The sequence below is a fragment of the Zootoca vivipara genome, chromosome 3, assembly GCF_965207765.1.
Source record: "Zootoca vivipara chromosome 3, rZooViv2.hap1.1, whole genome shotgun sequence".
Classification (NCBI taxonomy): Eukaryota; Metazoa; Chordata; class Lepidosauria; order Squamata; family Lacertidae; genus Zootoca; species Zootoca vivipara.
Window position 1 is genome coordinate 48,278,600 of NC_142586.1, and position 27,509 is coordinate 48,306,108.

The following is a 27,509-nucleotide window of genomic DNA, read 5'->3' on the forward strand; positions in this document are numbered from 1 at the left end:
TGTTGTGCCTATTTGAACTTGAGCGCTAATAAATGACTTCCCACCCAGCACAGTTAGCATGGACGAATACAACGATGTCGTTTTTGTGGCAGACCAGCCCCGCCTGCTCGCCCGCCAAGACAGGTTGCCGTATGAAAAAACAACAACGCGGAAGTAGCTCGAGACGGGATAAGGGCAAATGCTTCGGCCGCTGCTACAGAGCATGCGCAGTTTTTCCGAGCATGCCCAGTACCGACGACGGAGGCGCCGGCTGCCCACTCTTACGGTGCACCGGCTGCGACGGGAGCAGAAAAGGCAGCAGCGGCTGACGCGTCGACCGTCCTTCCCTCGCAGGATCTCGGATACATTTCTTCCCTTCAGTAGCTTGGAGGACACGGGGAACCCAAGGTGTGGGGAGTCGGAGGAAGTGGGCAGCTAAGTAGGGTTTCTGTGCGCGCGCGCGCGCGAGGTTGCTATGGTAACCGAGGCTACCTGGTCGGTTCCCAGGGAACGGGATGCCGCCTGGAGCAGGAATTAAGGACTTCCTGGGCTGACTGCCTAGATTCTCCCCCTATATACCTCCGTCTGTCTGTCTGTGTGAGTGAGTTACTGGACTTTTCCTGGGCTGCCAACCCTCTTGGCGGATGGCATCATAGGTGCCCACCTGCACTCACGCCTTGGATTGGGATGGAGGTGTGCTGGTTGTTGTGAGAAATGCATCTGTTCCTAGAAGATACTGAAAGTTAAATAGGTAAATATGTAGAAAATGTAGCCTTAAAGACAAGCAGCACCATGCTAGTACCAACTCGGTTCTCTCTAGAACCAGCTTGTGTGAATTGTTGTGAATAGCAAATACATAAATGTCCTACATTTTGCCTGTGCAAAAATATAATACGCATAAGGCTGCTGTGTCGGTCACAAACCTAGGAGTAATTGTGAACTATTTAAATCACGTGGTATTTCTTTGCAGCTGAGTTCCTGTTTCTGTATAACTATACTGTATTGAAGTTATCCCACACTGTCTAGCCTGTGTGTACTGTATATGACTGCTTCTGCTCAGGAAGTGTGTGTGTGTGTGTGTGTGTGTGTGTGTGTGTGTGTGTGTGTGTGTGTAAGGCGGGGGGTGGTTGGTTGTGAAAAGCCCCAGCTAGTAAATTCATTTAAATTCATTTAAAACAACTGTGGTGGGGAAGTTGTGCCAGCTGCCCTGATTCTTCTGATTCCTTTGAAGTATCAGTGATTGGTTCAGGAATAACCTGAATATCTCAAGTTACACCAGGCCTGAAAACTGTTATTTAAAAGAGTTTGGAAAACTGTGACAAATGAAGACAAAAGGATGATCTTATAATTTGTTTTGTACTCTGGCTATCTTAAATTGGTTCCTAACTTATTGTGAACTTAGGCAACTGATGCCTGTTCATTTAGTTTGGGTAAAGAATTTTTTGAAAAATGTATATAGAAGTTTGTAATAATCTAAAACACACACTCCAAATACAGTGCAACAAGCACATGTTTGCTTTCAGGATATAGGAATGCAATGATATCAATTTGTAGAAGAAGGAGGCAGAGAAATGGGCATGCTTAATAGCAGTTTATAGTTATTTATTAACTTATTTGTTTAAAGCCATTTATATCCCTCTCTCTCTCTCAGGGTATTATAGTGGCATACACTACAACACTAAAATATATAAAAAAGTAAGTATTCTGGAGGGTGGGGAGATTAGAATTCGGTGGTGGTGTATGCTTTTAGAGTTAAAATAAACTCCCTTCCTTGGACTATACTGCTATATTTCAGAATGAAAGAAAGGGGAAAGGGACACACCTAACATTTTCCAGCATCCTCACCCCTGCTATTAAAAAAAGAGAGTTGAGAATGCCAGGCAGGCAGCCCTAAACCTAAATCCTCTAGTGCTATATAGACAGCGATAGCCAGGGGTGTACCTAAGTGTTGGTAAGGTTGGCCTTGCCAAGGGCCCAGGTCAAGGGGCGCATATTAATCACACCCTTCCACTCTGACTCCATCATAGCAGGCCTGTAGGGCCTCCTCTCTGGCCAGCTGGCAGCACTATTAGCTCCTTGCCTAGGGTGCCAGGGGGCCTAGGTATGCCTCTGGCAATGGCCTTAGGGGGCCTTCAACAGAAGAAAAACACAAATTTCCTCCTCCCTCTCCTGAATTCCCTTCCTGAGACCTTATCAGCACTATTCTTTGTGAATTTTTAATCTTTTCAAATCACTGGGGGGGGGAGCAGCTCTGATGTGCTGCTTACTTTTCTTTTTCTTTTCAGAATTCAGATTAGTCTTTATTTCAAAGACATGATGGTTCTGACAGGGTAGGAATGCCATTCAGATTAAGGATATGTGCCTTCTTCATTATTCAAATAAAACATAAAACACAAATACTGAAGGAGCATGTTTTTAATAATGTGTGCTTTATTATTTTGAGGGAATTATGCCATATCCTAAGAATAAATCATAACTTTTTCATTGTGAGCAGAGTTGGTCAAAATGTGGTAAGTGAGGAGACAGGATTTTAAAAAAAATAAAAGTCTGTTTGCAGGCTTGACTATGGCTCTGCAATCAACGCCTCCATCATAAATGTACTTGTAAGGCAGACAATTTAAGATCGAAAGGAGATTTGATTGAAACTTAATTAGAACCTGTCATTGGCTATGCTGCTGCTGCAGTACAGAATGTATTCATGTCTCCCAGGTTGCCAGTTACTTAATTAAAAGAGAGCAAATATTAAAATCCAATAAATGGTATATCTCTAGAGCAAAATGTAAGGATTTTAAAGTAGAAGGAAATGACTCATTCTTCAAAGACTGAGACCAGCGACATAGGAATTGTTAAGATGTTCTAAAACTTCACAGTGCAACAGGGAGTATAATATAAATTGAAACTGAAAGATTTTGTTTCTGTTTATATTCCTGTCTCAAACTTAATTTATCATTTGATTATAGCACTTATTTAATTAAAATGTAACCAACTGTTAGTACTTACAAGCCAAAATCATGACTCCAGCTTGGAGTTTGTGATAGAAGAGAAGAAACAAAAAAGAAACATAAACAAAAGCAACTCACCAAAAATATATCTGATGCAATTTTCCAGATTAGAAAATTGGTTTGTTTGTTAATCTACTCTAAAAATTTGTATAGTTCACTCACTATTTTAACTCTCATGACTTCCTCAAAGGAACCCTGGGTATTGTAGTTTGGTTAGATAGCTAACAATTATGTTAAAAGATGCCCCCATTACAGAACAAAAATTTAGAGAATTCCTTGGGGAGAGGGAAATGACACTTTCCCTTCCTTTAATTTGAAGGAGAGGGTATGAGAAAATCCAGGCTGAGGGAGGGGAAAGTGTGGGAAGGCAGTGATTTGGAGGAGAGTTCATATGGACAACAGAGAATTAATGGAAGTATATGAAGTTTACTATCCACATTAAATGACAGTGTGGATGAGCCTAAAGCCGAACCATAGCTTAGCCCCAGATAGCACAGCAGCAGCAGGATTGAATGAGGAGTACAGCAGCCGTGACCTTCACTTCAGGAGCCCACATGCTGAGCCATGGGTGATGTGTGTACTGGGTCACCATATACTGAAATGTATTTCCACATACATACACCTAACCATTATAGGAAAGTCAGTGTAAGAAGAAATAAGAACTTAACACTTAACAACTTAAAAGACTTAAAACTTTGTTGGCACAGCCTATGGTTATGAAAAGGTCTGACAGGAAGTTCTTCCTGCCAATAAATCCCTCCAGTTTGCTCAGCGTTCAATGAATGTGTAGTTTCCCAGCTGCGTTTTTCGCATGTTGAATTTCAGAGGCCAATTGGCATACCTAAGAGCAGTCGTTTTCAGCCTATTCCGTTGAAGGTTTCTCAGATGCTTTTAAAATGATTTCTAAGTGAGAAAAGCCATAATAGCAGACCAACCTGTTTGAGAAACCCACATTCACCTGCCAGTCATCCAGTGTACATTAAACAAGTACAGAGAAATCAAGTGTGTATATGCATGTGTGAAGTAGGTCCCAGTTACTGTTCAATAGGAAGCTTGGGTCCCTTGAAAGAATGTAATAATGGCTGTGGAGTTTGTGCTTAAAAAGAAGTGGTTTGGAAAGAAGCACATTATGCAAACTTAAGTCCTGAGAAGTTTTTACTAGAAGTCAAACTGCCATGCCTTTTTATGCAGAAGAGGCAATAAATTAACAATAAATACTCTTGATTAGATTTTTGTTGGTTATCTACAAAGAAATTGAATTGGCATGTTGTGCCAATGTGCACAAATGTGGAATAAATATTTCATTGAGATATGGACTGTCTGGAGCTTGCATTTTTTAAGTTGATGATCTGTCTTGTGTAGGATATTAGTGTTTGTTCTTTTTGGCTGTAGTTTCAGTTTACATTTTCTATTAGAACAATCCCTAGATAGCACTGATAACTTGTCTTGTTTGTTTTGACAGTAAATGTTTTCTTTTTATCATTCAGATCCTGCTGTGATATCATCATTGTAGCATTTACCACATCTTCAGCTTGTGGGTGTTTATATGGTTATTTAATGAAGTTTTCTATGGAGTCAGGAAACTGTTGTGTTTGGCCCTGAAAGTGCATAGCAGTGAATCCTTTGGTGAGTATCTTTTGTGCATATGTTTGTGTGACTTCCTTCCCACTGGTAAGTGATGTTCTGTGCTCACTGTACTTCTCCATTGTTTCTTTGCCATTAATAATAAAGCAGTAGGATAATAATCATTGGCACTTCAGTACTGCAAGGAAACTTGAGTTATCTGAGAGTATCATTCTCTCCCAGGTTCCAAAAGCTGCATCTTTGAATGGGCTCTAAAGTTGTGGGAAAGTGGGATCACAGCCACCTGGCCCATCATCTGAGTGTGTGTGACCTGCTTTTGTCCCCCAGTAATGCAGCTACCACATGTATAATGCAGGTAGAAGTTGTAAAATGTAAAGTTATAAATTGTATACTGACGGAAGTTAGAAAATCACACAGGAGATACTCTGACATAGTTCAGATGGAATATCCAGGACACTTTCCAAAATGGCCTTAAATGTATGTTGGAAGTCCTCCAGGAGACCATAGAGTTCAAATACTGCTCTTCTATTCTGTTAAACAACCCCCCACACATGCATACCAATAGCTCCCAATAACACCCCAAGTGGATTTTTCAAATTTAATTTATTATCTCGGATTTTTTGCTGAGCAAGAAGAAAATGTTCAGTAAGGAATATTGATAATAAATGGAGAGCTCTCCGAAGAAATTGAAATATCAAGGGGCACCCGGCAGGGATGTCCACTCTCCCCCCCTCCTCTTCATTTTAACAATTGAAAGCCTATTGAAGGAAATAAAAGAAAATAAGATGATTAAAGGAATTAAAGTGGGTAGAAGCATCTATAAAACGCGAGCCTTTGCAGATGATGTCATCATAATCTTAGAGGATCCTCTAGAGACAATCGGGCATCTGAAAAAAGCTTTACATGATTATGGCAAAGTATCGGGCTTTAAAATAAATATGAATAAAACAAAAATTATCACAAAAAAATTAAGAGAAAAGAAAAAAAAGAATTGAGAGAAAAATCAGGATGGGAAATTGTGAAGAAGGTAATATATTTGGGAATTGAAATTACAGCCAAAAATATAAACCTATTTGAAAATAATTATGAAAAAAAGTGGAAAGAAATAGAGAGAGAGCTAGAAAGATGGAGTAATCTACAGATGACATTATCTGCAAGGATAGCGGCAATCAAAATGGTAGTATTACCAAAATTATTATTTTTATTCCAAATGCTCCCAATTGTGGGGAAAAAAAGAGGTATTTGAAAAATGGAGGAAAGGCTTGAGTAAATTTATATGGGAAAGAAAAAAGCCAAGGATACAATACAAACTGTTGACTGATATAAAAGAAAGGGGAGGATGGGGGGTCCCAGACCTAAGATTATATTACGCAGCAGCAAGCCTGGTGTGGATAAAAGAGTTGGTAGAATTGGATAATAAAGAGATATTAGATATAGAAGGATTCAATAATACTCAGGGATGGCATAAGTATTTATTAGAGGGGGGAAAAGGAGGATATAAAGAATTTACGAATCATGTTTTCAAAAAATATTTATTAAAAATATGGTACGAACATAAAAACATTTTAGAGCCGAAAACGCCCTGGTGGGCCTCCCCCATGGAAGTAACCGCATTATTTAGTAAATACAGGCAGAGCAAATGGCCGACGTACTCGGATATCCTAGAAAGAGAGGGAGAACAACTAAGATTAAAATCATACCAAATGTTAAAACACGAATGTATGAGCTGGCTTCATTATGGCCAGATCCAAAGTTTGTTTAATAAACATTTGAAAATTGGGTTTACCGAAAACAAATCTAAATTGCAGGAGATATTATTGGAAAATAAAGAAAAACCAATGTCAAAGTTATATGCTTATCTTCTCGAATGGGAACTAAAGGATGAAGTGGTGAAAACCACGATGATACGCTGGGCCCAAGATATAGGGAGACCTATATACAGCGATAAATGGGAAAGACTCTGGAGGGAAGGGATAAAATTCACGGCGTGCCCAGGTATCAAGGAGAACATTCTTAAATTGGTTTATAGATGACATCTATAATTGCCAAAATATATAAAAATGATTCCAACAAATGTTGGAAATGCAAAGAGAAAATTGGTAATTATTACCACTGCTGGTGGCAGTGTGGTAAGATTCAAGAATTCTGGAACAGAGTATATGAAAAATTGGAAAAAATGTTGAAAATGACGTTCACCAAAAACCCTGAATTATTTTTGTTGAATATGATCCCAGAAAGCATCCCTGAGGGAAAAAGAAATATATTATCATATGCTAGTGCAGCGGCCAGGCTACTGATAGCTAGAAATTGGAAGGGAGAAAAAATGCCGACAATATACGAGTGGCAGGAGAAATTGGTCGAGTTCATGAATCTAGATAAAATGACCACAGCAATTAGAAAAATCCCCAAGCAGAAATGTATCAAGGAATGGAAACAGGTAGAGGACTATTTAAGAAAAGAGAATTTCAACATAGATCTGGTGATATGCCTATATTGAAAAGAAAACAGGGAAAAATTAATAACAATTATAAAAAATAGCAGTAGGAATTTAAGGGTAACTAGAAAGAAGCAAGAATCTGGTAAGCTTAGAAAATAAAGCGATGTATGGACAGTGGGAAGCTATTTGTAATCTTCAATTTTTAATCTATAATTCTCTCTTTTATTTCTTTTTCTTAGGATTTATAACCCAAATCTTAAGTTTGTATGATATTTTATTTGTTATATTATTATTGGTGTTGATTTCTGTTATATTATGTTATATTAATTTGTATTATTTATTATGTTAAGTTCTAAGGCCATTGATATGGAATATCATTTCAAACTAGTGTCTATATGTTTTCTGCTTTTCTATATATATGTGTGTACATATATACATACATATATATAGTTTCCTTTTCTTCTCTCTTTCTATTTTTAATTTTCTGTTGTTGTCTGGAATATGATCTTCTTATATTTTGTTTTGCTTTGTTTTTGTTTTTGGTTAAATGAATTTTTTTGTGATCTGTGTTTGCAAAATTGAAATAAAGTTTATTTTATATAAAAAAAATGTTCAGTAAGCTTTACTACAGAAATGCACTGAAAAGACAAAAAAAAATCAGCTTGTCATCCTATATAAACAATACACTGTAGACAAAATGCCCTCTTCAACTCCCTTCCCCATCACATAAGTATTACCTTCATGTGTGTATTAAGCTCATCTTACATCTTACCATGGGCCACATATAACATTGCAAATAAATATGTTAGATTCTGAAAGCAATAATTTATTATTATTAAGGCATTTATTTAAAGACAGGCATATCTGATGGAGAAGGCTATGCCTGTGAATTCAGAGATTGTCTGAAATAATGTTTTATTTAATAATGGTCTTGATGCCTTGAGGGTGCATTTGCACTTGCATGTGCTGCTGGTTACTTTAATTGTAGCAGGAAGTGACACAAATACTGTATATCAATAACAGCAGAAACAAAGCAGCACTGTAGAATCCTGCTTCTGCTGCCATGCAGAGTAGACTGACCATGCTAATCTGTGGTGCAGACAGATGGCTGAGCAGCATGAACTAATGACCAATGCAGTGGGAAACACAGGGCTTAGATGTTCATCAGAGTGTGATCTGAACCTTGAAATACTGACATTGCAAACAAGTTTCTAGAAGTTTTATATTTCCCATCTCTTCTGCACAGTGTTGGAGTACTTACTGCAAACTCATTTCTATCAGAAAAATGAAGCCCTCAAAGAACAAAAATGTAGAATATTCAGAAGGTTTCTATAAGCCCCCGTTAGCTGTCCAGAAGACCAGTGCCGAGATAATAAACGAAGCAAGAAATACACTAAGGATTTTAAGAACTCAAAGACCGTTCACACCAAGGGAGGAGCAAAGGAAGCTTTTTGGATCTGCATCTTCAAGAACACCTGAAAATAGACCACCTTCTGCTTTTAGGTATGGAGTTTTGGAGGGAAGGGCTATAACCCTACATTCCGTGTCAATGGGATTCAGGTGGATTAGAGAAGTATAAAAACACAGGTATAAAATTGTCCATCTATTTTGGTAGGGAGTACATGCTTCCTGCTGTATGGATGTAGCTGATAAGAAGTTTGGCTAGAAATAATTGAAGTGTTTCTGACAACTTTTAAAAAGAAAAGAAGTATTCACTGTCAACCCCAAACTATTATTAGGTTTGATGTGTAGGAAGCTGAAGCACCTCTCATTTGCTTTCTGGATGTGTCATCTCCTGCTCTTGTTGATTTTGACATTCCCAAAGGAATTGCTTCTAAAAGAGAAACACTATCACAATATGGATTGCCATTACAGCTGCTCAGTAGCCAGCATAGAGGGGACTCGGAATAAGGCAGCATTATTCCTTGTGCCATTGAGTAAGTAGAATAGGCACCATGACATATACTTGCCCCTTTATTTTCTTAATATCTTCTCTAACCTGTGTTTTATTTTGCATTCCAAAAAAGCGATTTTCAGTAAAGCAATTTTGCAGAAGTAGAATTTTCACTCCATTAGTATGCACATAGAAAGTACTTTGTGGAGAAAAACATGTTATCTACACATTTAATTAATATGTTCTGTTTTTCATTCCAGTCTCCATGCTTCCAGCTTTGAATGGGTCGAATCAAGGCCTGTCTCTTGTGCACGTCTAAGCCCACTGGACCATGTATGTATTATTTTTTTAGCAGGGCTTTGTGTATTCTGTGCTCCATTAAAATTATGTGCCAAGAAAGACTGCCTTCTGCAAACTTATGCAGATTGACACTTAAGGCCACTTTCCATCACTTAAGACTTTTCCAGCTGTCTCTCTGGCTTCTTAGGTCTCTGCAAGCATTTCTTACACAGCACAGGAGGAACTTTCTTTTTACAATTAGATTATCAGGAAAGTGAATTTGTGCCCACTACCACATTCTGTGCTTGTTCTGCAGTCTCATGGAATTGTGGCATATCCCTAGTCCTATCCATTGGAGGTAAAATTATATAGGCTGATGCTGAAGCATCTGTGTCTTGCTTCCCCCACCCCCCTTCTTTCCAAAACCATCTTTGGAAATGTGTGTAAATAAGTTTTGTGGAATTTCACTACAGTGGTCTGTAACAAGATTATCCTTCGGAGTATCTGTTCCTTTGTGAATTCACTTAAGACCTCAGAGTCAAGTCCTATTATTTACCAGGAAAATAAGATGTAGTAGTAAACAAACTGACTTAAGCTTAGTGGAACTTCTTGCTCAGGGAAAACTATTACGAGAAGAAATTTGTCAATAAATAGATTATGGCAAGACCCATAATGTTAATAACCTCCCTCTTCTGATTCTTACAAGTGGCTGTATGTTAAATTAGAACTTTTCTTGTAACAGAAGCCAAAGTTGCTGTCATCACCCAGGAATAATGAGGAGCATCATATTTCACCTCCTAAATCACCAATAGATTCAGAGGAAATTAGGAGAATCAGCAATGCTCGTGCACGTTTGTTTAGAACCGCATCTTATGGAAACCTTCTCCCAGATAAAATACTACTTCCCAATGAGAGTAAGTATGTTTCTATTTAATCCTTTTTACCAAGCTTTTGTAAGAACTCAGATTATAAAATATATTAAAGTCAGCCTAACTGAACAATTGGATTCCATAGTCATAGAGTTTGAAGGCATCTCAAAGGTCCCCTAGTCCAACCCACAGCTAATGCAGAAAATCTACTGCTCCAGCAGTCCTAGCTTGCAGTCATAGGAACATAGGAAGCTGCCTTATACTGTCTCAGACCACTGATCTGTCTAGCTCTATATTGTCTACACTGACTGGCAGCAGATCTCCAGGATTTCAGGCAGAGTTCTCTCCCTCCCCTTCCTGGAGATGCCCATGATTGAACTTGAAACCTGCCACCTCCATTTCAGATGCTCCGTTACTGATCTATGGCCCTTCTCTTAAGGTCCAGTGGTTTAGTTTGCAGTTCATCCGAAATGAAATGTCTTTTCATACATTGGTGTGGATCCTAAGGGCCAAACTGTGCAAGATGCTAATGATGTGATCGGAAATAGTGTTGTTTTTAATATGAAATATGAGGCTGGTGGAGCTGCGGTAGTTATTGGCTTCACAGCATGGGAGGGGAGCATGCCAGGTAGTTAGATTGGAGCACATCCATTTATATATAGGTGGATACAATACGTAGTTCTTGATTTCTATACTATATAAGAAGGTAGAGGGGATTACTTCTCAATCAAGGGGGTGGGATCATAGAATTGTAGAGTTAGAAGGGATCCTGAGGGTCATCTAGTCCAACCTCCTTGTATCCAGAAATATTATTTCAGCTAAAGCATCCATGACGAAAGCATATTTCCACTGCTTTGTCCTTTGGGAAGAAAGGAAAACTATTAAATTTGAGTGTGCTTCTTTAACCTAATCTTACTACTGATGCTGCAGTATATAAAACATTTTCACTTAGTTTAGGAATAAAAGTTTCTTTACAGTAGAAAGGTTGAGCTCTTATGAATAAAGATGTCATTAGGAGTTCATGTGTCTTTAGAAAAGAATACCAGCCTGCATCAGTTCCTTTTATACAGATTTCTCTTATTTTAGTTAATGCCAGCTAGCAAGGACTGTTATTACAATGTGAATAGTAATATTTCAGAAGACTAGCTATCCTTTTAAGGACATCTTTCTGTATGTTTCCTTTATAAGAACACTTTAACCATTTTGTTAAAACAGGTAAGACACTGAATTTTGAAGATCATCCTACCATGTGTGATAGTTCAGGAACTAGAGATGAAAGTCAAAACCTGACTGTCCAGTTGACCTTTAAGGAGAAGTGTATCCCATTAACATACAAAGAGCATCAAAATAAGGTAGAAGGGGAAGAAGTATATTCACAAATGACAGACATTTCGCCTTCACCTCAGTGCAGCAATCAAAGGTCAGTATTTTATTTATCTTCAGGTATTTTCACACAACACATTTAAAAGTGGGAGCAATTGGTGTGCTGCACTGCTGTCATGGAGCCACGCTACTGACATCAGCATCACTGTTGCTTACAGGGATGGTGCAAGGGTGCAGGATGGCACTGGATGCAGAAGGGCTGTGTTGGCTCCAGCAATGCACCAACACAGCACTGATCTCACTTCCCTTCCCCGTGTCCCAGGTGACAGTGGTATCGCTGTCGGGAGGGTGGCTTCATGGCACTACACCACTGTTTGCCATCATGATGGTTATAACAAGAAAATGGATATATTTAAGAAGGATTAAACAAGGATTTATGGTATACAGTAGTTAAATCTGGTCCATAGCTATTGCTCAAAAATTAAGGTATGCTAGAGGCCAAATAAAAACATTCTTTTTCAACTAAATGGCAAAAAAATGATTCTACATATTAAAGATGATAACAGTGTTCAAATTCCTCCTGTAAAATATGCTACTATTTGGAATTCTTAGTAACTCTCCAGTTACTGATAGTTATAAATGAAACAAATCTTTCAAATAATGTTGCCACCCAGCAGTTTGAAAGCATGCCAGTGTGAGTAGATAAATAGGTACCATTGTGGTGGGAGGGTAAACAGCGTTTCCGTGTGCTCTGGCTTCCATCATAGTGCCCCGTTGCTCCAGCAGCGGTTTAGTCATGCTGGCCACATGACCCGGAAAGCTCTCTGTGAAGAAACACTGGCTCCCTCAGCCTGAAAGTGGAGATGAGCGCTGCACCCCATAGTTAAATTTGACTGGACTTAACCATCCAGGGGTATTTTACTCAAAACTAATAATAATATTACTATTTTCCCCCAGGGATTTTGAATGAAGCGACCCAAATTTGTGTGTGTATGTATGTTTAATTTTAATCTTCATTAAATTTTATTGTATTTCTTTATTCCTGGTTCAATTGCCGGCCCCCTAAAAAGACATTGGCTTGCTTCTCCCCTTGGCAAGTGCTTTTTAGCTTTATCTGCTGGTGCAGTAAGGAAAACTAGTTCCTAATCTATCAAAGGATCAAACGGTTTCCTCTTGCATTGGTGTTAGGAATCTTAGCGCCAAACTTTGTGCTTCCTGCTGTTGTAAATTGTAAAATGTTTAAAAAGTGGTAGACAACTGTTTACGAAATTAAGGAATACTTCCTATGCCCCCTTTCCTGACAGCAGCAAATCGCTGCCCCTCTGCCAAATACTCTTTATGGATCTAAACATACAGGACCCGGGGTTGAAACTATCATTCTTGTCTAGGCTGTATTTTAAGCCTCTTGTACCTCTTTCTCAAAGATTGATGCCACATTTGTTTGCATTGTTTATAGGAACATTATTTTGTTTAACAATAATGACAACTAATGAAGCTTCCAAACAAAAAACAAACAAAAACGTGGCTAGGGTATTGGATGCAGACTTTCTGCTACATTCTCTAAAACATGGATTCTGAGCCTTTGTTAGATGATTGCAATGAAAAAATATACTGATATTTATGGTATTCCAGCTGCACTATTTAAAATTTTAAAAGATGATGCTGTTAAGGTGCTACACTCAATATGCCAGCAAGTTTGGAAAACTCAGCAGTGGCCAGAGGATTGGAGAATATCAGTCTACATCCCAATTCCAAAGAAGGGCAGAGCCAAAGAATGCTCCAACTACCGCACAATTGAGCTCATTTCACACGCTAGCAAGGTTATGCTTAAAATTCTACAAGGCAGGCTTAAGCAGTATGTGGACCAAGAACTCCCAGATGTGTAAGCTAGATTTTGAAGAAAGCTAGAGAGTTCCAGAAAAACATCTACTTCTGCTTCATTGACTATGCAAAAGCATTTGACTGTGTCAACCACAGCAAACTATGGCAAGTTCTTAAAGAAATGGGAGTGCCTGATCGCCTCATCTGTCTCCTGAGAAATCTCTATGTGGAACAAGAAGCTACAGTTAGAACTGGATATGGAACAACTGATTGGTTCAAAATTGGGAAAGGAGTACGACAAGGCTATATATTGTCTCCCTGCTTATTTAACTTATATGCAGAATTCATCATGTGAAAGGCTCAACTGGATGAATCCCAAGACGGAATTAAGATTGACGGAAGAAATATCAACAACCTCAGATATGCAGATGACACAACCTTGATGGCAGAAAGTGAGGAGGAATTAAAGAACCTTTCAATGAGGGTGAAAGAGGAGAGCACAAAATATGGTCTGAAGCTCAACATCAAAAAAACTAAGATCATGGCCACTGGTCCCATCACCTCCTGGCAAACAGAAGGGGAAGAAAGAGGCAGTAAGAGATTTTACTTTCTTGGGTTCCATGATCACTGCAGATGGTGACAGCAGTCATGAAATTAAAAAACGCCTGTTTCTTGGGGGGAAAGCAATGACAAACATTTTAATGACAGCATCTTAAAAAGCAGAGACATTACCTTGCCGACAAAGGTCCGTATAGTTAAAGCTATGGTTTTCCCAGTAGTGATGTACGGAAGTGAGAGCTGGACCATAAAGAATTGATGTTTTCGAATTATGGGGCTGGAGGAGACTGTTGAGAGTCCCATGGACTGCTAGAAGATCAAACCTATCCATTCTGAAGGAAATCAGCCCTGAGTGCTCACTGGAAGGACAGATCCTGAAGCTGAGGCTCCAATACTTTGGCCACCTCATGAGAAGAGAAGACTCCCTGGAAAAGACCCTGATGTTGGGAAAGATGGAGGGCACAAGGAGAAGGGGATGACAAAGGACGAGATGTTTGGACAGTGCGAAGCCACCAACATGAGTTTGACCAAACTGCGGGAGGCAGTGCAATACAGGAGTGCCTGGTGTGCTCTGGTCCATAGGGTCACGAAGAGTCGGACACAACTAAACGAATAAACAACAACAGTGCTTCAGTACACTTGAGTTTATTGCAATATGTTTCATAGTAATATTTCAGAGTAATATTATCAGCTAAAATTTCTTTAATACTGAGCCTGAGAAAGTAATTTGATAACCAATTCTAACAGTTTAGAATGTAGGTATTGGAAAACAGCTTCTGTCCTGGACAAGTCTGCACATTCTACGGTATATTGGAAAGAGCAAACAAAAGGAAAGAGATTGAAAGGCAATGAGGAATGGATGCAGAGTGGGATGCCAAACATAGGGCACTTGAAATTTAATAGGAAAAGTGGGGGGAGGGCAAGTTGGTGGAAGGAGGCAGATATAAAGGAAAGAATATACTTAATTTTCATCCTAAGCTGATTTATGTCCCTTCATACTAAAATATTTTGTATAACAGATTCCATGGGCTGTAAAAATGTATTGAGCGTTTCCAAATTTGCTTTCATTCTGCTCATTTTGTATGGCAGCAGGGCTGGAAATTAGTTTTCATCCCCAAGTGAATACTTGCTTGCAAAGGGTTTGCATCTACCGTTCTTCATAATTGATGAGACTATGCCTCACACAGAGTGATAATTGTTAAATTTTCAGGTATACTCAAATAATTTGTCACTTACTCCACAGAATTACTGTTGCAGTTAAATTTATTTACATTCACCTAAACTGATTTATCTCTATCGGCACGTTTTCACTTTTTCTTATCCATATTACTTTTGAATACTAGTTGTTTACATGCCCTCCAGTTTTGAGGCAGATTGTTCTACTTCATTTTCGCTGTGCTTAGTGAATATGATTTGACAATGCCTAATTATGGTAGCAAAGTATGTAGGATTAAAACCGTATGTAAGTGGATTGATGCTCTTTAAATTCTAGTATTTACACTGACAAAAGCACTGCTCTATGTAATAGGCACCTTTAATTTTTCATATGTCCATGTTATTCAGATACATGCTTACAGTTATAAGGTTGTCTCTAACTAAGTCAAAGTAGACCCAATGAAATCAATTGTCCTACTCATAAGTATGAGTTGTATAAAATCCCATGGGAGCTAAAAAAAAGCTATATAATTCAAACATACCGTAAGCTTCTGCTCTAGTTCCCCCCCCCTTTTTTCCAAACCTTGTGTCCCCTTTCCTGGAATTTGATAGTAACTTAGACATGAACTTCTAGCCATAAGAACTGCCCAGTGGATTCACTGGCTGTAAATGTTGCTTCATATTAACATTTTGTCTCCCCCAAACTACCACGAGACCATTGAAATTCAAGCAGAACTCTTGTTTCTTTAAAAGTACTGTATGCCACCTTTCACATCAAAGCCTTCCCAAGTTGGTTTAAAAAGCTTAATATGCATAATGGGATGATTAGATAATCACTCCTCATAATTAAGAGAATTGTCTTTATCTCACAAGCACCAACAAATGTGGGGATTTTAAGGGTGAGATGGATGTATGGTTGTTTTGTGGAAATCTTAATTGAGAATGAGAATTCACAGACACTTGAGTGTTTTGGAAATGATAGAAGAATATTTCAAAGCAAACAGGTTTTTTTGTAAAAAATAAATAAATTCTACCTGATATTTTCTGTTGAAAATATAAAATGTATACCTTTTTTGAAGATCAGATGTTAATATATACATTTTGCATGAGCACCAGTTGCTCTAAGAAAGTATCATTAGTAGAATTTAAGGCTAACATTTAGATTCACTTCATTATTTCATGACAGCAAAGTCCTTTGTACTGTTGATTCACTCAGTCTTGAATAGAAAAAGTACAGTACAGTATTTTATGTTCAATAATGGCGGCCTCTTGTGGCTGACGGTTTAATTGCAGCATGCACCAGAAGATATAAATAAACCTATGGCTATTTGGCTATTTTTGCTTAGTTAACACTGGACAGAGCAGACAGACTCCTGCTCTAAGATTCCCAAACTGATTGTGGGGAGTTAACTTAGGCCAAGAAGTTTCTCAGTGTCAACACTTGGCAGCCTCTGCATTGATACTCTGATTGTGAGTTATGGTTGGTAGTCCCAATCAGATAATAGGAAGTAATTGGGCTGGGGGGGGAGGGCCCAACTCTCCAGTTTATCAGAAAGTTGGCGTTTATGTTCTAGTTTGGGTTGCTGCAAAAACCCCAGAGTCTGAGACTACAGTGTGTGCATTTTCCTGGGGGATGATTTGGTAAAGTTCTACCAGCACTGAGGTGAACTTTCAATTTACCAAAAATAACTTTCCCAGTTGGGTGCATGGAAAGCTGAAAGTGCTATTATGTATGTGATGTTGATGTGTACCTACAGTTTTCTCTGTGTTAAGCTCATCTCCCATTTTTAAGTGACCAGGTTAACGGGCAAGAAAGTCCTTCAACATGCCTAGAAAACACTGAGTGGACTAAGTCTGCATCTGCGTCAGGTACATCACATAGTTTGGTTGAGCATAGATTTTATTTAAAAATAACTGGGTTTCTTTCTTGTACACTGCTGGATTGCATCTTTGCATTTAGAAAACTAATAAGTGATATCCATAGTTGTAAGCATCTGATTTTTTTTAATAAAGCTGTTTTTATTCTGAAAGTTGCACCATGCCAGCTTTCACACCTTGCTGCATTGTGTCAAGTTTCTGAATAGACATGATGTTCTGTTTTATTTATTTTCTAACCAAAAATATAACCTACACCTAAAATTTGAAATAGCCTTTAAATTTGTTTCACTTGCGTATATAATTTTTGAGTGTTCCCTTCTAATTAAACACTGGGCTAGAAGTGATTCAGCCTGCCTGGTACTCTTAATTTGCTAAACAAGCATATTGGAAGCAACCCATTACAAAAGTATTTTTAATGGAGCATTCAAAAGCTGAAAAAGTACATCACCACTCAGTATTATGATATTCGAGCAGTGGTTAGAATTCGTATGCAGCTGCCCAGTATATATTCTCATTTAGTACAGATTGACATAGATTAGTATTTTACAATGCTAAGAACCTGTTAGAGTGATTCACTTATATGTAAAGCTTAGTGTATTTCTTTCCCATTGCTTCTGCAAAAATGTTGAAACACTAAGCTTGGAAGGGTTCGACTTTCAGTGTTGCTAAGGCTTTTGTATTTACATACTAAGAACAGCAGCCAATAAATGCAAGCCAATGTCATTTCTCTGACCAGACTGCAAAGATGTGGTTATGACCGACAAACCACCAAGACATTTTGTTCAACTTGTCAATTTTTGTTGTTTAAGTTTCCTTAAAAAAACAAAAGAAAACCCCCAAACATACATTGAGGTAGTTGAAAATAATAACCTTAAATATTTCTTTTTTGCTTAGGCAGATACTGTAGTTTAGATTGTTAAGATTCCACTCATTTACACATTCTAAAGTATTAATATGGTTGTAGTTTTAAAATCAGTTTTACATATATAGTGTAAGTTTCAATGTGTGATCACTCAATAATATGTTTTCAAATTTCAGAAAATACTTTGGAAGCTATTGAGACAGAAGAGGAAGAAAACTACTGGAATATGAAAATTTTACCAATTCTACATGAATTAGAGTCTGGTGCATAATAGTTTCTATGATACTTGTTATGACTTTTACAAAACAGATTTTCCAGTACTTACTCCCAGTAATTGATATTCCAATTAATGTTCTTGCATTGGTAATATATTGTGGCCTGTGGTTGAGGGGGTGATCCACATCCCCTTTTTAGCACTATGATCAGGATTGCCATTTCAGATTTGAGGTGGGGGGAAATTATCCACAAGTTTAAGAAACCTCTCTTGTATTACCCACAATGCTATTTAACATGTACATGAAGCCACTGGGAGTGGTCATCAGGAGATTTGGGCAGTGTGCTATCAGAATGCTGATGACATTCAGCTGATGCAGATCACAATGATATCAGGTGACCTGCTTTTGCCTGCATGGTGTGAAATTGAACCAGGGGGGCAACAGCATAACCCACAAGGCTTATCGTCAGAGCTTGTAGAACACTATGCACAATGTTTTGCAAGTTCCAAGGATCAGCTGGTCATTGAAGGTTGCAAAGCTTTGTGCATAGGGCTTCACAGCACCTGAGGTGCTTTGCAAGTGCTGTCAATCAGCTGATCAGTGGTGCCCGCATACCCCTTTTGACTAAGCCAAATCTTTACCTGCACCACATATGGCATCATACTGTACAGTATATGGGATCTATGAATAGGGCAGGTGGGCGCAGCTTGGCCAAAATGGCATTACAGACCAAATGGGGAGAGCTGATGGGCCTAATTAGGCCCGTGGGCTGGAGATTCCTCACCACTGACCTAAAGGTTTCAGGTTTAAGCTACAGTTTTTTAATCATGCTTGATACTGAGTTTCTTATACAGTATCTCTGTATCGCTTTTCCTTTTAGTCAATTTATGGTTTTGTTTTCTCTTGGTGACTCTGAAATTTTTTGGTAATTGATGTTGCTTTATTCTTTTCCATATCAAATAGAGGACAACGTAGAAAGACTTTGCCATGCCTGTACTATTCTCTATAAGACCTTGGAGGAAGGAAATATGCTTCGCAAGCGATTTAAAAGACGAAATTTGCTTCTGAAGACTTTATACAAATTAGTTGACATTGCTTCAGATCCGCTTGGCCTCAAACTTGCAAAAATTATTCTAGGCGTAAGTTGAACTGTGGAGGGATCATGGTGCAATGTGATGTTTTGTATGTGCTTTAAGCTCCCTGTTTGTGTGAAATTGTATGATGGATCCTAAGTATCAAGAAACACAACAACTTTTCACAAAAGAGAACACACAGAGTTAAACCAAAAGTTAAAAAATGCTGGATTAATATAGTTTTATAAGTCTGATATACAAATCCTGTGAGCATATGATTTTTAATAATTGCCCTATTAAAACAAAAATCTGCATTGCTACATGGTGTCCCAAATATATGTTTTGTATTATTGGTTTTAGCGCACCAGAATATCCAGAATATTTGTCTGTTAATGCTGTGCTATGCATCAAACTGGAAAATTATAAGCATATCTCGAGTGAATCGGATGTATTACATTGTTAAGTAAAGCCACAGAAACTTCCTGTCAGAAATATGCCATCAAAATGCAACCCACAAAAAAAAAATGAAATCTCTGATTAAAAAATCCAAAGGATCTGGAAAAAATCCAGTGGTTCTCTCACTGCTCTATGTATCATAGGCTCTTATTCCACATTGAAAATATTGGGGGGAAAGAGATGAAACACATTTGCATACAGAATCATGAGTGCAATACAGGTAAAATTAGGCACATCTGTAGAATTCTCTGTGATTTAAGCACATTATTATAAACAGGTATTTTAGTTGCCTTTTGGTTTCTATGCTTTTAACATATAATACCCATGAAAGGTTAAAGCATGCATCCCCAAACTGCGGCCCTCCAGGTGTTTTGGCCTACAACTCCCATGATCCCTAGCTAACAGGACCAGTGTTCGGGGAAGATGGGAATTGTAGTCCAAAACATCTGTAGGGCCGAAGTTTGGGGATGCCTGGGTTAAAGTCTCATTGAAATCAATGGGAGCATTAAGCTCATGCTTAAATCTCTCACACCAAAAACAGTGGATCTTAAAAATAGCATAAATGGTTTGAATTGTGCCCTTTATCCTGTGTTATGCCTGATTAAATTTTTGTGTACCGGTAGCATTTCATGCATGCCTTCAATTTTTCACTAATGACCAATGGGTGCGTGCGCCTTTATATGTGTGTGTGCTTGTTTGGAGAAGGAGGAGTCATATCACTTTTGCCCAGGAATTCAAGAGCACAGTTAGGAAAGGAGAGCCTGAGAACTCTGTGATTAATTATGCCAGACAGCCAGTTATGATGTAACAACCCCAGCTTCCTAAACCATAGTTTAAAGATTTTTGGGAACCCATCAAGCCCTTCCTGCACTTTTTTGACACACTGATCCTGTCTGTTTAAAACACATTTCCCCATCAAGTATTTGATTGCACTGATGTTGCTTTTTTCCTGTTTTATTTGCAGCTGAAAGTAAGTGGAAAGAATCTGCTTAATGTCTGCAAACTGGTATTTAAAATAAGCAGAAATGAAAAAAATGATTCCATCATTCAACATGACCAAATATTGGGTACGTATCATAGAAATTCTACCATGGCTGTAACCATGTTTTACAGAGAAAATACACATTTAATTTGTTGGGGAAATGGAGCAGTCTAGAAATGAAGCATGAATGCAGACATGATTTCCAGGCTGCATTTTGATTTTAGATTGCTTCCCCCCTCCCCCCAAGCAATAAAGCACTATGAATTTCCCACACTATTCAGTATCCAGGTATGTCTGCCTTTGATACTTCAAGGATGGAGGAAAGTTTTTATTTTAAACTTTTGATCTCAAATAAACCACAACTATATTCTATATTCTATCTATATTCAGCCAGCCAGCCTGCTGTCTTGAAGATTGTGAATGTATTTGATCCCAGAAGGTAATCAGTAACATAAATAGAAGATGCCTCATTTTGATTGCTTAAAGTCTTGCATATGTACACTCTAAAATTGGGTGGTGGTAGCTTGTGTGAATCAGAGCTCTGCTCACCCAAGCTCCCTCCCTGATACTGTAGCCCCTCATCCCAGCCCTGTTCCTTTTCAGAACAGGTTTTTTTTTGGGGGGGGCAGGTACAGCAGGCTGTCTTGGGAAGGAGGTGGGGAATTTCCCTTGGGCAAATGTCTGGGCACTCCCACTGAAGTGGATGCCACCAATTGACCACTCTTGATCACTTCAAGGTAAGAGGCAATAAGCATTGTTCACAATTTTCTCCGTAGATTCTCTATTAGAAGTTCTGAGAGCTGAAGACTTGCAAGCAACTACTGAGGCCTTTCTCTATTGTATGGGCGCTATAAAATTCATTTCTGGAAATGCAAAGCTCATTAATGAGATGGTCAGCAAGGGAACTGTTGAAATACTGTTGCAACTAATGAAGCAGATCAATGAAATTAATGAAAATGATGCTCGGTTTTCCAGTTCAGGACACCTCTTGGTTCAGGTCAGAGTTAAACTTTTATTTCAACCAGATAAGATTTGAGGCCAGCCTTGATACTCTGCATAAAATATAAAACAATGAGAGGGAGAAAACAGGTACGTGTGTATTTATGTATAACAGTTGGAGCTTCACAAGTTATAGTAAAGAATAGGAAATATAGGAACAAACGAAAAATAACTAAAGAGAGCAATTTATATATTCCCGTATAAGATACACACAATTATCTTTTTAAAACACTTTTGACTTTGCCCCTTAGATATTTTGATTTCTACTGGTTATCAAATGTTAATACTGTACAAAACATCAACTTTATTTTATTTAGAGCTTCCTTATATCAAAAGGAAAGCATTGCCAATCACTGCTATTTGTTTATCATTCCACACTTGTTTAAATCCATTCAAATCTTGTTCAAGTGTAGTGCAAATTTATCTTCTCTGACTAGCTCATGTTGCCTAGATGAATTTGTTTAGAGTTGCCATACCCCTTATTTCAACATACTTACTAATCTCTTGAATCTTAGTCTCTGGTTTTATTTCCTGTACTTTACATATACAATACTAGCTGCTATGATCACTTGAAAAAGAAGAAATAATGAAGTATTACTCATACAAAGATTCCCTTTACAAATAATGAAGATATGTAAAAATAAAAGTATTCTGGAAGCCAAAACATTCTGCTACATAAATAACAAAAGCTCTATTTTGTTAAATATAGTAACATGTGTTTTAGTGATTAAGGAAATCCTAAAAAGGATCCAGAGCAAGCTTATAGGAAGTGCTGTTTGATGCTCTTACAACAATTATCTATCTCACCTATTATGCACACAAAAAATATGGTGGTGTTGTACAGTAGTGTATAGAGTCTATAATCATGGGGTCACTATAAGAAAATAGTAGTACTTCAGCAAGGGAAGGCAAAAAAAAAAAATTAATTCTAGGGACTACTTTCTATGCTTCTCGCAAGTTGGGGGGAAAGTGATAAAGGAATGGAATCAAATGTCTTTATGCCCTATTCTATTATTTAAGAGGCAAAAGCAAGCTAGCAGAGAGGCAATTTTTAGAGGAGATTAGAAAAGGGATAGAGAATCAGTGAAGCAAAGAGATGCAAGATAGATGTTGCGTATAGCAGCAATAGCCGATGAAAAAGCTCTTGTTCCAGTATGGATGATGATGAAACATGGAAATTGGAGTTTGACTATTGACAAGAGTAGAGGGGACATGCAGATCACTTTGCAAAGGGCATTTATGGAAGTCTAGCAAAAGAAAACAGTGATAAAGTTCTCATCAAATCAACCCCACTTTTGCTTGTATTGTGCTTTGTAGAAAGTTTACAATTTAGAGGAATTTTCATTAACCAAGATTATCATTACTATTGTGCTCATCATTCTGTAGAATTAAAGAGGAGATGCAACTCCAAGACAACAATATTGTTGATATAACTGTCAACTTAGCAGAGCCAGAGACAATACAGAAAAGAGCAACTAAAACAGGGGTCCCCAAACTTACCCGGCTTCGGGCCGGTGCCCACTGTGCCGATTGCACGGCGGGCCGGAGGGCGGGGGAGTGGGCACCTGTGTGCATGCGCACACACTCTTACAGGTGCGGCGCATGCTTCCGGGTCGGGAAAAAGCGCCGGAAATCGTTTGTGCGCATGTGCATGGGCCTCCCCCAACCCGGAAGTGCACCGGAAAGGATGTTTGTGCAAAGATAACTATATGAGAAAGGATTATAAGTTAATGAATGGGATGGAGAAAGTGCATAGAGAGACTTTGTATCTTTTTCTCTTCATATTAGGGTCATGTAATGAAATCAGTTGGCAGCATATTCAGAACAGTCAAAAGGAAGTATGTCATCACACGACATATAATTAGTGTGTAGAATTCACTGCTGAAATTATTGCCAGCCAGGATTGTTTTCTTCCATGGAAGGAAGTATACCTCTGAATACCAGATTCTTGAGGGTTTGTTGACTTCATGGTCTGCTTGTGAGCTTCCAGAAAACAAAAGTTGCTCTGTTACAAGAGCAAACTCCCTTTAACTAGCTGCCACTGTTCTAGAACAGGCATCCCCAAACTTCGGCCCTCCAGATGTTTTGGACTACAATTCCCACCATCCCTGACCACTGGTCCTGTTAGCTAGGGATCATGGGAGTTGTAGGCCAAAACATCTGGAGGGCCGAAGTTTGGGGATGCCTGTTCTAGAGCAACCCCAACTTGCCTTCCTTCATATCTCAGTTCACATTTTGTTAAAGCAAGATTATTTTTGTTCAGTGGGTTAGGTATTCAGAGCAGCAAATGAAGGCATCAAAAATGTAGGAAGCTTAAAAAAAAAACCAAAGCTACTTTTCACCACCACCTGTCCCACTATTGGCAATCTTGTCCTTCCTGGCTTTACCAGTTGTTTGTATGTATAGTCTTCTTTTTGAATGCTCTGAAATACATGAAAGGCAAAATATTTAAAAGTCAACATTTAAGCAGCATTAACATGTGGAACCAAAAATTAAAATAACCATAGCACTCAGTCACTGACAAACCAGAGGCCTGCCTAAAAAGAAAACACTTAAATTGCCTTCTAAATGGGATTTGTGCAGTGAACTCTGATTTGTGGATGCTATGTCAAAAAAAGCTTTACTGCTGGTAGAAACCGGTCTCTGCTTCCGACGGTGCAGCACACACTATCAGACCTCATGCTTCCTACTTTATGGCATAGCAAAGTACATGTGTAAGAAGACAAATTGTCAAATATGATGGATCCATGCAGGGTTTAAAAAGTTAAAATCAGCACATTGAAAATAGGCTGGAAACAATGACCAGTGGAGTTCTTGTAAACATGGTAAAACATACTCCATGCAGTTAGTGGTGGACATGTCCTGCTATATTCTGAACCAGCTGAATTATCTAATTATCTTCAAGGGCAGCTTTACACAAACTGTAATATAGTAGTTAAGTTGTGAGGTTATCAGGGCATGCACATTACAAGTTGTGTGTTTAAAGAAGGGCACCATTGAATTTTTTTGCTGAAAGGGGCACTGAGGGCCACATGCAACAGTTTGCCAACCCAGGAAGAAACTCAGATCCAAAAATATGCCCCAAATGCATTCCTGGTTCTTTGCGGGGAATGTTTTCTCATCCAGGGCAAGCATTACTGCTTTCAAGCAGTTGTTAAAGCAAGAAACTGAGAAAGCTAGTTCTGTTGGAAAAGAAATGGTGAACTGGGTATTGTCAGTATACTGATGACATCTCACTCTAAACTGCAAGACAATGCAGATGTTAAATGTAGGAGAAACACTGCAGAGAAGGGCAGCAGCAGCCGCCTCCTAAAACCACCTTCTGGATCCTTTCAGCAAGGTAGGAGTAGAACTACTGCAAAAGTACTGTCCTGTACTTCTAATCCACAAAGTTGGTCCAGAGGGATACTGAAAATGAAGGTGCTGAAAGTGGCAGAATTTGTACCCCTTCTGTCTATCTGCTGGTGAAGGTAAATCTTGGTCCCAACCCTTGGTCAGAAGCTAGATTGAAATGGGTTTAGGAAATTTGGTTTCATCCAGGAGTGTCTGTCATGGTTTGCTCTAGTATTTTGGCTAAAAAAAGGAAGGATCATCACACACACATGCAGTAGTTTCCTGCCCAGTTGTGAAGAGATGCTAGGTAAACAAGACAGGTCAAAAGGCAGGAGGAGATGGATTCACTTGTATCCAGGGAAGGAACAACGTACTGTCTGCTTTCAAAATAAAGAGAGAAATGTGACCCATGCTGTCCTCTATCCTGGGTTTTTTTTTAAGTATGTATCATTGCTTCGTATTCCAGAGTTTAAATAATCCACACTATTTCATACATGTCTGTAGAGTTTCTTAGAGCGGCCATCAGAAGAAGCTTAGGCTAGATCTAACCTTGTTAAATTTTCAAAAGTGTCTGGGACTCATAATAATGTGATGATTTATTCATGTTTAAATATATTTTCTCCAGCTCACTGCCACTTTGCGGAACTTGGTTGACTTGCCTCAGTCAAGGTGCAAGCTCCTGGACTCTGAAGCAATTCCAGAGCTTTGTCTGATGTTGGAGAAGCGTATGAACGACAAGGATGTCTGCACCAATGGGGCAAGAATATTCAGGTAAAGTCCTTTAAAGAAATACAATACAGTTTGTTTGTTTCCCATGGAGCAAATACTTGCAGCACCCACTTCTTCACCTCCATCCCCAGCCATGCTGGTTTATTTTCCGTCTGAAACATTTTGTACTACCATCTTTTGTATGTGTGCAGCTTTAATCCTTGAAATATTGTTGTGGATATTGTTTTGAAGGGGAAATGTTCTACCTCATAGACTTAAGTCACATAAATGGACATACACAGAAACAATCCTTAAATACTGAAGTCAGCTTGTCTGCAGTTAGGGAATTTTAGAATCTGGACTTTGTGGTTTGTATGGTGTCCCTTTTCTCTTTAAATAGCAGTGTTGGTTATTTTGCTTATGCTTACTTCACAACATGGCAAGCTAGCTCTCCGGTGTTTTGCTCATTTCACTGAGTGGGGCCCTGGACCCCAAAGTTCTGACCTGATGGCACCACTGCTTGCATTTGCCTTGCCTGAAATAGGACCCAGTTGCACATGCAGGCTGTACCTGCAGAATTAAATATGTTTCCCCTCCTCAAGTCATACGGCATTATTAACTAAATCTCTGTTTGGTCTCTCCTTTGTGCATGAGTCACCAGCATTGCTAAGCCCAAGAACCCCATGCAAAAATCATGAAAGGAACTTCTGTAGGAATTAAGCTGGGAAGTAATTCCTTTGCACATACACATTCCTAGGTCCAATCCTTGGCATAATAAGTTAGGAAAGGATGTCCACAAATCACTGAAAGGCCTGTATCTCAAATTTCCCAGAGCAACTGTTAATGGGCTCTTCTACACCTCCTTTGCAAATCCACATTTTCCAAATTTGTTTTGTACATTGTTTGTGCATTGCTGTTCCATACCGCTGCTCACTGTTATCACATCCCATTGTAACAGGACCACACCCCTTGCTCATATGTTTCTTCCACCTAGTGTCATTTTGCTCATTTTGAAAATCCAACTCATGGACCCTTTGTCAACAACCCATAAACCCGATTACACTCCTTTCTGTCACTGTTTCCAGCTGAATTAAGAAAAAACACATGCCCTGCTTCTCCCTGCCCCCCAGTATTTTTGTGGCACCATTTGATTACCTTTGCACTCTGAGTAAACATCACTTCTAGGTGTAGCAATGCAATTCAGTGATGCACACCACTATCTCACCCTACTATCGTCTCTACCAGTCAGTATGAAGCCCTTTCTTTCCCAAAACAGCTATGATGGATGCTTCATCTGCTTCTGAACCTTCCCTTATTGAGGCTCCGTGGGGGCATGACAAGGAAGGAAGGGTTTTACAGTGCAATCCTCTATGTGTCTATTCATAAATAAGCCCCATTGAGTTCAGTAGAACTGACTCCCAGATAAATGCACTTAGGTTCTTAGGAAAAGGAGGTAAGGGAGGGGGGGCTGTGGGGGCCACGCTGCTGCTACTTCTTCTTTGCCCACACTGAAGATCCATGTTACTTTGCACTTTCCTTTGAGGCATGTTGGCCTGGATGGGGAGGGGTTTGTGTGGAGAGAGAAAGAGAAAGGGGTAGGCAGCACCATAGCTGAAACCTTGGATTTAGCATTCTGTCTGGGTCCCAAGGAGGCAATGGTTCTCTTGCCTTCCAGTTTAATTGGAGATCTCAGATTCAGCTTTGGATTGTCATTGCCCTATGCAATATAATTAGCTGTTCATTCATAACGGCTCAGCTCCTCTGTTATATAATCCTTATCTTTACTGAATTGGACCAGAATCCTAGAATCCTATGAACACTGAAAAATATTTTAAAATGGAGCAAATGACTTGGCTTGGGCAAGAGCAGGGGACAATTGTAGGAAAAGTTACCCTACTGATGCATGTTATTGTTTTTAAACATACAGCAAACTTTCTTCCTTCAATGACTGCTGTACAGCTTTGGCAGATTGCTCCAGATGTTACGTCTTATTTTTAGCCCTGCTAAACAAACACCCAAAGAAGCAGGTCAGTTTTTTCATCTCCTGCTTTTTATATTTTAATCCTCGGATGTGTCTCTGGTGTCGATGTGTGTAAGCCCAT

General features: G+C 38.8%; 1 protein-coding gene across 2 annotated transcripts in view; it reads left to right on the plus strand.

The window, feature by feature from the left end:
* Positions 1-217: 217 nt before the first annotated feature.
* Positions 218-27,509, plus strand: part of ARMC2 (armadillo repeat containing 2) — a 36,507-nt gene continuing 9,215 nt past the window's right edge. The window contains exons 1-13 of one of the 2 annotated variants that reach the window (XM_035109278.3): positions 218-387; positions 4,469-4,607; positions 8,249-8,505; positions 9,157-9,229; positions 9,918-10,089; positions 11,260-11,464; positions 16,694-16,770; positions 17,818-17,904; positions 18,820-18,995; positions 20,350-20,452; positions 21,144-21,364; positions 25,325-25,470; positions 27,335-27,434. In XM_035109278.3, the coding sequence (XP_034965169.1) occupies positions 8,288-8,505; positions 9,157-9,229; positions 9,918-10,089; positions 11,260-11,464; positions 16,694-16,770; positions 17,818-17,904; positions 18,820-18,995; positions 20,350-20,452; positions 21,144-21,364; positions 25,325-25,470; positions 27,335-27,434 (1,578 nt within the window). In that variant the 5' untranslated portion in view covers positions 218-387; positions 4,469-4,607; positions 8,249-8,287. Of the gene's footprint in view, positions 731-4,468; positions 4,608-8,248; positions 8,506-9,156; positions 9,230-9,917; positions 10,090-11,259; positions 11,465-16,693; positions 16,771-17,817; positions 17,905-18,819; positions 18,996-20,349; positions 20,453-21,143; positions 21,365-25,324; positions 25,471-27,334; positions 27,435-27,509 lie in introns of both variants that reach the window. The other variant, XM_088667232.1, reaches the window with a different exon arrangement.